This window comes from Colletotrichum paranaense (assembly GCF_030867605.1).
Source record: "Colletotrichum paranaense strain IMI 384185 chromosome Unknown Scaffold_3.1, whole genome shotgun sequence".
NCBI lineage: Eukaryota > Fungi > Ascomycota > Sordariomycetes > Glomerellales > Glomerellaceae > Colletotrichum > Colletotrichum paranaense.
Genome location: NW_026848961.1, coordinates 608,516 through 622,612, shown reverse-complemented (window position 1 = coordinate 622,612; position 14,097 = coordinate 608,516). Strand labels below are relative to the sequence as shown.

The 14,097-nt window shown below is 55.5% G+C and overlaps 5 protein-coding genes across 5 annotated transcripts; 2 read left to right on the top strand and 3 right to left on the bottom strand.

Moving 5' to 3' along the window:
- Positions 1-831: 831 nt before the first annotated feature.
- Positions 832-2,808, top strand: CPAR01_03746 (uncharacterized protein; the record flags this gene model as incomplete). Its single annotated transcript, XM_060488032.1, has 1 exon — positions 832-2,808. One exon carries the CDS (start codon positions 832-834, stop codon positions 2,806-2,808), a length of 1,977 nt encoding a protein of 658 aa, XP_060352238.1.
- Positions 2,809-3,443: 635 nt separating this feature from the next.
- CPAR01_03745 (pyridoxal-phosphate dependent enzyme) lies at positions 3,444-4,750 on the bottom strand (the record flags this gene model as incomplete). Its single annotated transcript, XM_060488031.1, has 2 exons — positions 3,444-4,306; positions 4,411-4,750. 2 exons carry the CDS (start codon positions 4,748-4,750, stop codon positions 3,444-3,446), a joined length of 1,203 nt encoding a protein of 400 aa, XP_060352237.1.
- Positions 4,751-6,014: 1,264 nt separating this feature from the next.
- On the top strand, positions 6,015-7,020 carry CPAR01_03744 (thiopurine S-methyltransferase; the record flags this gene model as incomplete). Its single annotated transcript, XM_060488030.1, has 2 exons — positions 6,015-6,548; positions 6,637-7,020. The coding sequence occupies 2 exons, from the start codon at positions 6,015-6,017 to the stop codon at positions 7,018-7,020; spliced, it is 918 nt and encodes a 305-aa protein (XP_060352236.1).
- Positions 7,021-7,177: 157 nt separating this feature from the next.
- On the bottom strand, positions 7,178-8,128 carry CPAR01_03743 (OTU-like cysteine protease; the record flags this gene model as incomplete). The annotated part of the gene is made up of 1 exon (XM_060488029.1): positions 7,178-8,128. The coding sequence occupies one exon, from the start codon at positions 8,126-8,128 to the stop codon at positions 7,178-7,180; it is 951 nt and encodes a 316-aa protein (XP_060352235.1).
- A 953-nt stretch (positions 8,129-9,081) lies between these two features.
- CPAR01_03742 (nuclear migration protein) lies at positions 9,082-13,270 on the bottom strand (the record flags this gene model as incomplete). Its single annotated transcript, XM_060488028.1, has 2 exons — positions 9,082-10,148; positions 10,198-13,270. The coding sequence occupies 2 exons, from the start codon at positions 13,268-13,270 to the stop codon at positions 9,082-9,084; spliced, it is 4,140 nt and encodes a 1,379-aa protein (XP_060352234.1).
- Positions 13,271-14,097: the final 827 nt, after the last annotated feature.

Below are 14,097 nucleotides of genomic sequence, written 5' to 3'. Positions count from 1 at the left end.
CTCGTTCGAGCCTAATTTGCATATGATCAATTGAGCCAATACAATGAGGTACTGAACACTGGTGACTGACTACTGGTGAGGCATGTGACTTGGGTAGGCTATCTTCTCCTGCTGACTGACGTTATGGATGAAGTCGTTACCACAGAAGAGAGATTAATAAGTGCCTACCATAGTAAAGTCCAATGGAGTAACTTGTGACTTGACACGCCGTTTTGATTCGTCGCGTCAAGCCAATGCGTCAGGTGCCAGGCACAGGTGTACTGCACGTCAAACGAAACAACTCAATCGATGCACGCAAGAGACCTGGAGTCGTGACTGGCACCGACGGAGGCGACCGACCGAGTCACGTGATGATTCCAGCCGTTCGGACAACCCAGTACGTACTTCCGGGTGCCGAGCTTTCCCTCAAGAGCGTCACGGCAACTTCGATTTGCCCCGCCAATGACTCTACGCACTGCTACTGCTACTGCCACAGCTGCGGCATCCTCTCGACATCCGATTACCTGATCCCCACCCGTCACTAATGGGGTCCGTCCACTTTGGACCCCGTCTTCTTCTACATTCAACATCTTCATTCATCCAACCATAGCACCTCAGCCGAAGCGTTCAAATTTCTTTTGCCTCTCTCCTCCTCGATATACTTGTTTTTGTTCAGATAGCCTTGGGTCAGTTGGCCTGCAGTGGCAACCTCCGATCCGTCCTTTCGTTCCCTTCGCTCGCGCCGCATTGCATCACGACATTGGCCACAGGGGGCTGATCGAATCGATCAAAGCTTCCGCCAGCAGACAAGCTATTGCGTCACGTTCCCTTACGATATCCGGGTACCCGAATATGAGCTCGACTTCGTCAAACTTGGGCAAGTCCCTTTCAGCATCGACTTCCCATTCGCCTTCGATCCAGCCTGGTCCCGTCACCGCGAGTTTCGAATCCAACCGCCGGCCCTCCCAACCCAGTCCTTCATTCCCACACGCAACCCCCCGGAAGGGTCAGGGCTCTCGGAAGCAACACAAAATGCAGCGAAGACCGGGACTTGGCGACGCCAGACACGCGAACCCAGACGATGACGATGCTATGGCCGAGATACGGGCTATAGGGAATGCCAACAGTCGACGAGGTCAAACCTCAATTACACACCTTCTGAACTACAGCCGTCCGCCGACTGCTTACGCGGATCATCATTCTTATGCTCGGAATTATAGACGGAATCCGACTTGGGGACCTGGCTCGGGACACCATGCCGTAGACAAGGCGAGATACGTGCATGCGAATTACAGATTTGTCGTCTCACCGGAAGGCAATTACGCCAGCCAAGCGGCTGACGCCGATGTTCATATCGATTGGAACAACGTCCTGCAGATTTTGGCCTCATCCGAATCGCAGGGGGCTAGTTGCCCGATCTGTCTGTCCGAGCCGGTGGCGCCACGAATGGCAAAGTGCGGTCACATTTTCTGCCTTCCATGTCTGATTCGGTTTATGAACTCGACAGATGAGGACTCGAAGCATGGAAAAGGTGCAAGGTGGAAGAAATGTCCGCTCTGCGAAGACAGCGTCTACCTTCACGAGACGCGGCCTGTGCGTTTCTATGCGGGCCAGGAGAGCCCTCTGCCGCGAGTTGGCGATGACGTTGTCCTACGTCTCATGGCCCGGACAGCCAAGTCAACCCTCGCATTGCCCTGGGAAAATGGCTCTGACGCGCTCAATGTGTCGGACGACGTGCCCTGGCACTTTGCAGCCAATGTTCTGGATTATGCCAGGATCATGAAGGGAACTGGAGACTACATGTTGGAGCAATTCAACGAAGAGATTGAGGCGCTGCGGAAACAGGGAACCGAGGATCAACTTCTTTACCACGACGACGATGAATGGACCAAGAAGGCGATCCGGGCCATTGATGCGGCGAAGGAGAAGGTCCAAGACCTCGGCAGGAACGACTCCATGCTGCCAAATAAGAAGCTGGGCAACCAGAACAAGACCGTTCAACCTGACTTCTACTTCTACTCATCACAGCCGCATCTCTACCTATCAGCTCTCGATATTCGTATTCTCAAGACGAAATATGGCGACTTCTCTGCATTTCCATCCACGTTGTTGCCTCGCGTCGAGCACATTTCGACAGGCCATGTTCTAGACGAGGTGCAGAGAAAGCGGGCCAAGTATTTGGGTCATCTTCCGTATGGTTGCCGAATCAGTTTCTTGGAATGCGATTGGACAGACATTGTGTCGGCGGATGTCCTCGAAAAGTTCGCTGATGAGATTGGCCGGCGGAGAAAGCGGAATCGTGACAAGGCCGTACAGGAAGAACGCGAGAGGCTTCAGTCCGAAAGGATTGAGGCTGCCCAGTTCAAGAGTACCGCGGCTATGCGACGAGATTATGGACCGGTCGAAGAGGATCACGTTCCTGCGTTGAACTTGGAAGAGTTCCAGCCCCTATCGAGCCACGCCAACGCTACGCCGCCCGATCCACGACCGGGATTCGAGCATCTTGCAACCATTTCTACAAGTCCATCCACGCAGAAAACCGTTTGGGGCACTTCTGTCGTACCTGGGTCCCCAGAGCTTGCCCCGGCTTCAATGCGTCAACTTGACGACGGGTGGCTCAAGGATGAAGACTTGTGGGGACCTCAAGAGCTTTCTTTCCAGATGGAGGCTTTGGGTGTGACTGAGCCCGGTCCCTCTAGCAGTAGTGCCGCATTTGGGGCCGGTGGCAGCAGCAACAATGGCGGCGGTGGATCAGGAGGAGCTGGTAAGGGAAAGAAGAAGAAGCAGAAGATTACGCTGATGAGCACCGGCGGGCGTAGGCAAGGATGAGGGGCTCAGCGTAAGGGGGTGAGAGGGTTGGATGGCAAGCGATTTGTGGAATTGCAAAGCGTATGTGTTTTTGGAGACGTACAGACTCTGATTTTAGTGAGGTAGAGTCGGGGGTTAGGTTGGGGAGTTATAAGAGGAAGTTTGTCACAACTGCTTCAATCAGACTATTAAAGAATCAACAAATTAAGAATGATTTCTATCCCATTGACCCATGCTTTGGGAGGAGAGGTTGGTTGTTATTCTGTAAGAAGATGTCAAGGCATAGCCAAAGGGCAAGGTACCACACAGAGTGGATGGTGGATTTTGGAACTCTTTGGAAGTCTCGAGCAGTGTTATAGTACGCCGTTTCCCATAGTCACGTTCAAAGTAATGTATGTTCTGCCCGAGACAGACACCGATTGCTTGTCTAAAGGGATTCAAACTTACCTTCCATGGTCTTGGAGTGTGGGACCTTTCGTGGCTCTCAATTTTCCTGGCCTTTTTTTCTTCCCCGTCAAGAAAAGACTAAGCTAGGTCCAAGGCGTCTATTGTACCTCGTTTCCGGCCTCGGTAATGTTCGTGGGCGAAAAAGTTGAAACGGGATCCTGAACACACCTCTACCAAACCAACCTCTACTCAAACAACCTCCAGGTATATCACGCCGCGAAAATCTTCATGAGCCCCTCCAGCGCCATATTCCCACCACTGAAAACCAATCCCAAATCCCACCCCGTCTCACCAGCCTCCCTCTCCACCATGGCTCTGAAATCCTCATTAAACAGCGCCACCGCAAGCGGCACCGCACCGCTCGGCTCGACCACGAGCTTGAACCGCTCAAAGACGAGCTTCGTCGCCGCCTTGATTTCCTCCTCGGACACGCTGTACATATTATCCACCAGCCGGCGCTCGTAGATGACGGACCACGGGTGCTTGCCCACGGGCGTCCGCAGGCCGTCGGCGACCGTCAGCGTCTTTACACTCTCGACGCGTTTCCCACTCTCGAAGCCGCGCTTGCAGTCGTCGGCGCCCTGGAACTCGGGTTCCGCGCCGAACACCCTGATCCCCGTCCCCTCGCAGCTCAGCGCTACGCCGGAGAGCATGCCGCCGCCTCCGCAAGGGGTCATGATCGCATTCAGACCCCTCTTCTCCTTCTTCTCTCCGTCATCACCATTGGATACAGCAGCCACGGGAAGGCCCGTGGAGTTGAACGTCGGGTTCTCTGCAGAGTGGCCCGCGGCCAGGAGATCGCGGACCTGCTCCTGCAACTCGAGGCCCATCGTCCCTTGGCCCAGCATAATGTCCGGGTGGTCGTAGGGCGGCACGAGGCGGGCGCCCGTCTCGGAGATGACGCGGTCGGCGACGGCCTCGCGCTCGACGCTGGTGCTGCCGCTGAAGACTACGTTGGCGCCGTAGCCGCGCGTCGCGGCGATCTTGTTGGGCGGGGAGATGTCCGGCATGACGATGTGTGCTGGGATGCCGCTTTCTCTGGCGGCGAGAGCTAGTGCTTGAGCGTGGTTTCCTAGTGGTGTTATCAGTACATTCTACGGAGATCAAGAAATACACATTCAGATAGTTCTCTTTTTGGTTTGTTCACTGAGCAGGAAAATAGAGATGTATCCATACCCGAGCTATGCGTAACAACACCCTTCTCTTTACCGCCGCCCTCAGCCCACCCAGGCTCCTGCTTCAACCTCTCCACGGCGTGAAAGGCACCGCGGACCTTGAAGGCACCGATGCGCTGCAGGTTCTCGCACTTGAACCACAGCCGGAGCACGGGCTTGGCCGGCGTGCGCCCCTCCCATTTCGTGCCCTTGAGGTCTTCGGGTGTCCGCGGCGTCGATGCCAACGCCGTGAGGGTCTTGTTGGTGAGGACGGGGGTGTAGTGGACGTGCGGCTTGACGAGCTTGTGGGCTTCGACGACGGAGGCCCGGGTTAGGGGTAGGCAGGTTGATAGGTCGGCCATGGCTCTCGGATTTGTTCTGCTCACGATGAACGGTTCTGCTTTTGCTACGTGTGTGTACACCTCAAGTAGGTAAGTAGTGTGGTGGCGAAAATGCCGAAAGCCTCAAGTAGAAGAAATGAGGCAACGGAGAGCAGAACGCCAGAGCTTTGGCGGGCGTCTTATGAAGTGAGATATTTGAGATTGAGATTGAGATGAGACGTGTCGCGAGGGCGTGAGCGGCAAAGTCATAGGGACTTCCGACGCCGGGATCGGGGCTTTGGTTGTGGTAGGCGGCGTGGGCGGTTACCTGACGCCCTCCGGACGGGGGCGACCCCGCTTGAGTCGTGGGATTCGGCGGTTGTCTCCGAAAAGGCTCGCCGGGCCACTGAGATTATCGGTGAAATGACCACGCACATCTACTTTTCCCGCGGGTAATATTAGAGCCGTATACCAACATGCCAGAACCACGGTTGTTCATAAATCACTCATGAACTCTGGAATCGTCAGGAACATTCTATCGAGCATTCAACGAATTGGTCAAGGTAGAGTGAATGACCGACTGTATCTACACTCGGCATTGACTCGGTTGATGAGTCCTCCTCAATTTCTTACCAAGACCCTTCTCCCAATGTTCAAAACCTCACCTATACGCTCTGCTTCACATCACACAAAATCAACAGCCATTTTCGACTCACGATGAGTCGCCATTCTCAAACGCAGCAAATCTAGCAAAGCTGTGTAACCACCCATCTCTCACAATGGCGGTATTCACCCAATTTCCATACCTACGCCGAAACGTCAGGACATGCAGCTGAGAGAAGAAACACGACACAAGCACATCCGTCGCCTTGCAGTCGGAAGTCATATGGTTGAAAATGGCTTGGTAAGCTTGGGTTAGGTGAGGTATTATCCCAGACATTCGGGATGCGTCCCTGGCAGCGACAGGGATCAACGTCGCCGTTCTCCAGCGCGGGGCATTTGCGCCACATCCACAATACGGAGTACAGCGCGGGGTCCTCGGGGACTAGATTGACCTCGTTAGTTCCGGTCTACCTAGATTCATGACTTCATTCTCATCTGGCGACTTTCATTCTGTTTCATACTACTGGATTACCAACCACTTAATATACCAATCGTTGTTTGAATTATTCTCAGAAACCCGCTTAAATCTCACAATTCTGTCAAGACAATTCACCAGATACTTTAACAAAGCACCGCCCAGCCCCAACATCAAGTCCCCCATCATACTCCCTTCACAACTCCGAGTATAAGCAACCAGCCCATCATGGCAACCGACCCAAACAAGCTATCCACGGCTTTCGCGAACACACCCCTCGCAAACCACGGCCAGAAATGGTCCGCCTTCTGGGAAGAGAAATTCACCCCCTGGGACCGCGGCGGGCCCTCCCTAGCCTTACTGGACATCATCACCACCCGTCCGGACCTCATCCCACCTCCTCCTCCCACCGCCTCATCGCCCGCAGGACAACAGCAGCGGAAGCACACGGCCCTCGTTCCCGGATGTGGTAAAGGCCACGACGCCCTCCTCCTAGCAAACCTAGGCTACGACGTCCTCGGCCTCGACTTTTCGCCCACGGCCATCGCCGAGGCAAAGGAGAATCAAAAGGCTGTAGTTGCTGCGGCGGCGGCCGGGGACGGTAACGGAGACGGAGCAGGACCGGACGTGAACTCCATACGCCAGACAAACGGCGCCGAACCGGGTTCCGTGACGTGGCTCTCGGGCGACTTCTTCTCCGACTCGTGGCTCGAGGCCTGGCCCCGCGAGGACAAGACGTTTGACCTCATCTTTGATTACACTGTAAGTCTCACTCTTCTCAGTGGCTTTCAAAGGGAATGGCCAAGAGGAATTACAACATGAGAAAAAAGAAGCTAATAACCATCCAAAGTTCCTCTGCGCCCTTCCCCCAACAGCCCGCCCCCAATGGTCAGCCCGCATATCCTCTCTCCTGAACCCCGCCACCGGCCGCCTCATCTGCCTCGAATTTCCGTCCGGCAAACCTCTTTCCCAGCCGGGCCCGCCGTGGGGCCTGAACCCGGATATCTATCTCGCCCTGCTCACCCGCCCCGGCCAACCCCTCGAGTTCTCGTCTTCGACGCTGGCAGGCGACGAGGCCGACGTCGTTGTCGTTCCCCCGGCCGCGAACGAGGATGGCGGGGAAGGCACCGCCGGTCTGAAGCGGTTGGCGCTCGTCAAGCCTAGTAGGACGCATCGCGCTGGTATGAATGAGGATGGCTCAGTTCGCGATTGGATTCATGTCTGGAGTCACTGACAACCATGACGGCACATAATTCTGGTTATAGATAGTTTTCTCTGTTCGGTCAATGATGTATGCCTGTGCCATGCAATGCCCAAAACTCCATGTACACAAAATTTGAGAATACAGTCTTCTCCATACCCTCCACCCTCTAATCGAACTACGACACCCCTCACGCCGTCGTCTTTCGCAAGGAATTATAATGCTCACCAAGCCCGTACCCATGTCGATAATACGCCAACCAAATCTCCTTCTTCTCCTCACTCTCACCACCACTCGCCGCCGGCCCAATCCTCTCCGTCCTCCCATCCTGCACAACCCGAATCTCAACCCCATACACGCTAGCCAGCGCCGCAAGCTCAAGCTGCCCACCCCACTCCGCCGTATCCCGGATCCGCCTCACGTACCCCTCCAACCCTTCCTCCAGAAACGGCGCAAAGTCGTCCGGGTGGGACACCATGTACTCCGCCGCCGCCCTCCTCACAACCTTATACGGGAGCTTCTGCGTCGGGTCACCGCCACTACTCGCGTCTTCAGCGCTAGCGGAGAGCGGAATACCCTGCTGCCGTAACTGATCCGCCACAGCAGAAAACAAACAATGCCCGTCCGGCGCAATCTCCTTCTCCTCGAGCCCGTTGGCCTTGAACTCTTTGAGCATGTACGTCTTCTCGATACCCCGGTGGTCCGTCATATTACTCGCCTCCTCCTGCGCCTTCTCCGCCGCGGCCTCGACCTCGGCCGCCCGCCGCGCCAGGCGTTCTTTTTGTCTGTTGCGCTTCTTCCCTTGGCCTTGGCCTTGCCCTTGTGCCTGTGTCTCTTCCTTCTCTTCTTCTACCGGCGTTTCGGATTCGGAAATGGTGGTATCCTTCAACTTCTCCACAACCTCGGCAGTCTCGTCGTCGCCGTCGTCTTGAACCTCCTCGGCGACACCACCGCCAGACAGCCCAGCCACCTCCTCCTCATGCTTCGCCTTCAACTGCCTCTCCAGCTCAGCGCACTCATCATTCACGCCCTTGCGCGTCTTCTTGGTCGCGTTCTTCTTCTTGCTCGTGATCCGGCCCACGAGGTCGCGCTGCTCCTTGCGGTGGCGCGTCTGCATCTGCTCCAGCGTTTCGGATTCCATGGCTTTTATTCGTCTCTGTTCCTCGTGGAGCACCCGGTTTCCTCAAGTTTGCTTCGGTTTCGGTTCGTTTTCGGTCGGAGCAGGTTCGTATGAGATGGTCTCTGTGAGGGAGGTGTCTCGCGAGGTATGTCCGTCGACACAGGAACCGATATGTGACGTTTGCCAGAGGCGGGGGGTTATTCGCGATTTAGTCCTGTCTGAGGTGATTCACAGAAGAAACCCGGTGCTCGATCCGGTGCTCCGCTGACGACGAGGTCTTGAGCCAACCAGGTGGGAAACGAATTGGCCGTCTCGAAAGGGTAAAAATGCGAAGCTTCGAAATTGTGTTGTCACTGGAAGCTCCAAGCTTGGAATGCAATGGAGGGGCGAAATTTCTTGGTGGTGGTTTAAGTTCGCTGCTTGCGGTGCGGGGTCGGTGCGTGCCCCCCGGAGAGCGGCCCGTAATTCGACTGCGCCCGAGCACCGCTCGCTCGGCGAACGGCTGCCAGGAAGCAGACCTTCTCACCCCTAAGGTTTTCACACCATCACAATCAAGCTTGCTTCACCATCAGGACCAAACATTAAATTTAACAGTTTTTGATTGTCTAGCCATCTGTCCTGAAGGACCTATCTACACTACCAAGGGTAATATCAACACCACATTGTTGACAGCCTCACCAGCATCGTACACACCCAACAGCATCTGAGACCATCAGAGCTTGCGACCCTCTGGCCAAACCAGGTATGATGACGTCTCCCTGGCCTGCCGACGGCAGCCATCGCCTTTTTATCCTACCAACTCCGTCCACAACGTGGCACAGGGGTCTAGTTCTGTTTCGCCACCCCACACCTTGATTACACATGAGAAATAGTACACAATGGGTATCGTATCGAATGAATGCAATCCCGCGCGCTCCGGCTAATCCGAACCTTTCGCGACAAGGGACAATGTAAAGGACTTGACGGCTTCTCACCTAGAAGCCTTTGAAAGGGTCATCTCGGAAGTAGTCATCTTCCACGGTCGCTCGGCTGCTACCATGGTAGCCGTCTGTGCCGCGCGTCCCGCGAGAGCTATAGCTGTCACGGTGACGGCTACGACTCTGCCGTCTTCGAAGCTCTTTGCTGCGCCTACGAGCCCGGTATCCGTATTCCTCGTACTCATCAGGGTCTCTATCAAAGCCTGAGTGGGCTAATGGGCTGATGAAGGCCTCCATGCGCACGGTACCAATGGCATCGAAGAAGTTGGCACCTGGGGGTCTTGAAGAGGCTTCCGACGTCCGCTGAGAGCCGGCGGTACTCATACCCCAACTCTGCCTGCTCGAGCCTTGAGATGGCTGGGACTGGTAGATATCAGATGAGCCGGTAGTGCCAACGCTGTTGCCAGCATTGCTGTTGGTGTAGCTGTGCTGTCCAACGCTGCCTGGCCCGGAAAATCCACGGAAAGACAGCGGGGGCGGAACGTGACCTCCGGTGTTGCTCCGCTTCCGTCCGTGGACCGCGTTCTGATTCGAGCGCTCCGTGAACCGAGGGATGAATGGTGGTTCCGCTGCGTCTCCAGAGCGCTCACGTTGATGATTATTGTTATTGTTATTGCTGCTGCTGTTGTTGATCGGCATGGGCGGGAATGCCTCCGTTTGTTTGTAGCCAGAGGCGTCGCCTGTCCTGGAAGAGGGGATGCTAGGAATGCTGGGCACACTTGGAATACTTCGCGGTCCGGGATTCTTCATCGAGGGGGCCTTGCTCTTTGTCAGTCGAATGGAATCACGAATGCCAGGTCGCCTGGTAGGTTGCAGTGGTTCAAAGTCCGGTACCGTGGTTGGTTTCGCAGGTTGGGGCGCAGCGACGATTTCAGGGATTGCTTGGGTCGAGTGTGCCAGGAATGAAAGAGCCGTCAGCCATATGTAGTGCCTCTCAGAAGACGTAGCCGTAAACTTCAGCGCTCTTTGCGGAGTCAATATGAGAATCGAACGGTTGAAAACTGCACCCTGGTTCTTCGGGGCGGGGTTGTCATCCTTCACATCAAGTACAGACTGAATCGTCACTGCTTCACGTTAGTCAAGGCTTGCGCTGATTCAAGTTAGAGTACTTACGTTTCCGACCAGTCTTACCCATGAGGGCACTGCCAGATGAGGGTTGCTTGCTGCTCCAGAGGATAGCTCTCTCATAGGGAGCCAGCCAGACCCATCGCTTGTGGCGGTCGTTGCTTGAGTCATCCTTGCTATTATCAGGCACGCCAAATGACTTGCGTCTCCTGACGTACTTGAACATCCATTCACCGACCATGGTCTGCGCAATGGCATCGACGACGCCCGTGGCTTGCGATGCGCCGTTGGATGCACCACCGACAGAGTTAACATCGGTGGTAGCCGTCTGTGCCGTTGTTGTCGACAGTCTGGACTTGTGGGACCGGTAGTTGGAGCTGGTATCGTACCGAGGGCTGGTGATGTCGTTGTAAGGAAGAGGAGGCAAGCTGGGGCTCTCCGGCGCTTCGGTCGTCTCCGAGAAGGGTGGCGGAGACCTACTTTGTTTCCGATTTCTCTGGTTACGAGGAAGGGCCGCAGCTGATCGCACCTTACGTATACTGTTGGCGCGATGGATGCTGCCGGCACGGTAGTGATTACGGCCCATGCCTCGGCGATGCCACGGTGCGTCCATCTTGGTTGGGCTTCGTTGGCCATCGCTCGGAGCACTGGCACTGAATGGCGGTCGCCGAGAGCTAGCTCTGGTAGGGATGGGGAAAGGAGGGTCGGGAGCACGAGACTCTGGAACGCTCGGGCTTCTAGGACGGCCTTGGTGGCTGGCAATCCCGCTCTGGATCATAGCAGCCTTCCGCATGACGTTCTTGCCCGAAGGTCCCGCGGTAGACTTCTCATACCCGCGGGTAGTGGGCTTGGCAGACTGCCTCTTGGGTGCTTCTCTACTTTCCAAATTTCCTCCATAACTCTCGCTTGCGAGGCGCATGGAGTTCCTGCTATGAGCTGACCTCTTCGTTTGTTCTGGCGATGTAAATGTACTGACAGATGTGCGGTTGGAGGCTCGGGAGTCCGTCATTCTCATGCCAGGGGCGGAAAGGGCGGTTCGGTACTCAGAGTCGCTCACATCAGCATCAAACTCGTCCACCTCATCGGAGCTCTGGGCATCTTGGAAGCCGGCGAACAGACTGCTGATGCGGTGTGGTCGTCTCATAGGCGCACCTTCTCTCGAAAGTGGCCCGTCATCATTGTTACCAGGGTAGGCGTCGCGAGTTTGCTCGCCAAAGACTGGCGAGACCGGTGGTGACGAAGGCATGTCAGATAGGCTGCGCTTTGTAGCGAGTCTTCGAGGATTTCGCGGTGGTAGATGTCCCGGCACCGGAGTAAAGTGGCGAGGATCATCACTCGTCACGGCCGTAGCGATACCGACGCTAGGCGATGAGGGCCTAGACGTGATAGCTGAAGGCCGCAGATGGACAGGTAGTGTCGCCAGCCTCTTGTCAGAAAGGATTTCTTCGGTCTGAACAGCAGTGGATTTCGTGGGAGCTGAGGAAATGATGGATACTTGGCATCCAAAGTCTTTGACGTATTGTGGAAGCCGGTGTTCGCGTGGTGTAGTCGGACGACTCGTCGGCGGGATGATACTGATGGATGGGATGGTCAATTCTTGCACTGGCCGCAGAACGGGAGGTGTCTGAGGCCTCTCCACCGGCTTGTCGGTCTGAGTTGAGGATGAAACCATCATCACGGGCGGACTTTCCGGAGGAGGCGGGGTGGAAGATCTGTAGGGGGACTTTGGCGTCTTCGGGGGGCTCAAAGGCTCCTCGACAGTCTGAGAACCAGCGGAGACCATGTGGTTGAAAGGACGCGGCTCGATCGACAGTGGCCGGTTAACGTGAACTCGCTTCCGTCTTTGATTGGCCTCAACTTCCCACTCGCCTCTTGGGGAGGCCTCGACTTCGGTGAGCTTTTCGATCTTGGCAGGCGGTTCCGGTGTGGAAGGCTTCACAGGCTCCATCTTCGGTGATGGAGGAGGTGAAAATTGGACTCCGGTGTCGGTGTAGCTGACCTTGGGAGCAGGCGGCGGTGGAGGCGGCATCAGGTCCTCATCGTTCTCTTGAATCCCGTCTTCCAGGGCCTCCAGGACGGGCTGGTTCATCCAAAGTCTACCTCTAGTAACGCTTCCAGGACGCTGGGGGCTCTCCATGCTTTGTTGTCGTCGGTGAATCTTGGACAGAATGCTGTCGCGGCTGAATGTTCGTGTGTGGCGATAGTTGGACATGGCGCTCTCGCGTCCGCCGTCGTCAGTCTGCCAGTCGTCGTCGCCATCGAGGTTGAGTTCGTCCGCCAGTGAGTTTCCATTGAAGACCTTGCCGGGGCTCTGCTGCATGGAAAATCGGACGCTATTAGTCAGGCTCATAGTCCTTACACTTCCCGCGTCATTTTGATCCTCTGTCTCGCTGTCATCACCGTTGCCGTTAACTTGTGCAGCCTGGTAGGCGGCGACCTCGTCTATCACCACCTTCAAGCGGCTCTCGGCGACGTGGACTCTACGCTCATACTTGCGCTTCTCTTCCTCCCAAGAGTCCTTGTCCTGAGCCCAAAGGTCGTGAACCCTCTGAGAGTCTTCTTCCTGACTTCGGATCTTCTTCTGGGCGGATTCGAGTCTCTTTCTCGTTTCTGTGATGGAGTCGACGGCTTCATCCCTCTCGCGGGCGAGCTCGCCCAGTGCTGATGAGGTACCACCTTCTAGAAGGGCAAGTTGACGCTGAAGGGAGCGGCTTTGTTTTGTTGTGGTGGCTACTGTCTCTTTAAGTGTCTCCTGCTCCTGGCGGGAGGCGTGCAAGGATACTTCTAGGTTCTCGATAAGCTTCGCCTTTTCTTCTTGATCTCGCCTCAAGTTCAGGATCTCGGCTACGAGATTGGCGTGTAAGGTTGGAGTGAAACGACGTGGGTCGAGAACGCTGATGCCATCGTCGTTGGTCATATTTCTGGATGAACGTTTAGAACCCTTGTCGTTCTGTGGGACGGGAGGAGGCGAAGGGCTCTTCTTCCCGTTCGGCGGGGTGACGGAGCGTCGGGATTTCCTCGAGCTTCGTGATGGTGTTCTGTAAGGTGTGTCCTGTGGTGTTGGCAACGCCGTCACGGCAGCGTTGCCTTTGGACTCATCCTCGGTCTCCCAAACAGCCATCTTGACTCACTGGAGACAAAGAAAGACTCGCAGTGAGGTGTCAAGGGCGCAACGGTTCTCAATTGAACCCCTCAAAAAAGAAGTGTAAGCATGCAGGTTATGGTCGGTTGGCTTACAGCGAGCAAATGTGCTTGGATCGCCAGCCGTTTCGGGGAAAATCAAATGTAGGGGATCAAAGCACACAGCTGAGCCCAGGGATCCTTGCTGCCGGTGGAAATGACAGGCGCCAGAGGAGCAGTCTGACCGCGCAATCACTGGTGCATTGACGCTATTCAACCCCCACTGGCTCTTGGTTAGTGTTCGATGCTACGGGAGAGGCACATTGGAGGAGCGCGAGGCCGAGGCCTACGGCAAGGAATATGCATGAAATGTTCTTGGTGAAACTTACGATGCGATGTTGCTGCTGTTGCTACTGCTGCTGCGTCGCGGGCGCAGCAAGGTGATGTCAAATAAGACAGAGGTGATATGCTATGGGCAACAGCCCAAACAAGCAAAAAGATGAAAAGAATCAGAGCGATAAAAAGGAGTGGTTCGCTCGAGCGGCCGTTTCTGGACAGCCCAGACACGAGTTAGCATGAAGTTATCCGGGGCCGAGGTGGTATAATTGGTGTATATGAGCCGGGGAGGGATGTTCGGGAACGGTTTTGGATGGGCTCCCACCTTAAGAACTGGGATATATAGGTAGTAAATCCAGGTATGAAACTGACTGGCTTTCGAAGCCAGGAATTAACGTCGCAAAGAGAAAAGGAGAGATTGAGTGAGGCGCGGCAGTCGCAAGAACAGATGACAAGCCCAAAGTCGCAATGAGGTCAAGAGCCGTTCTAAGT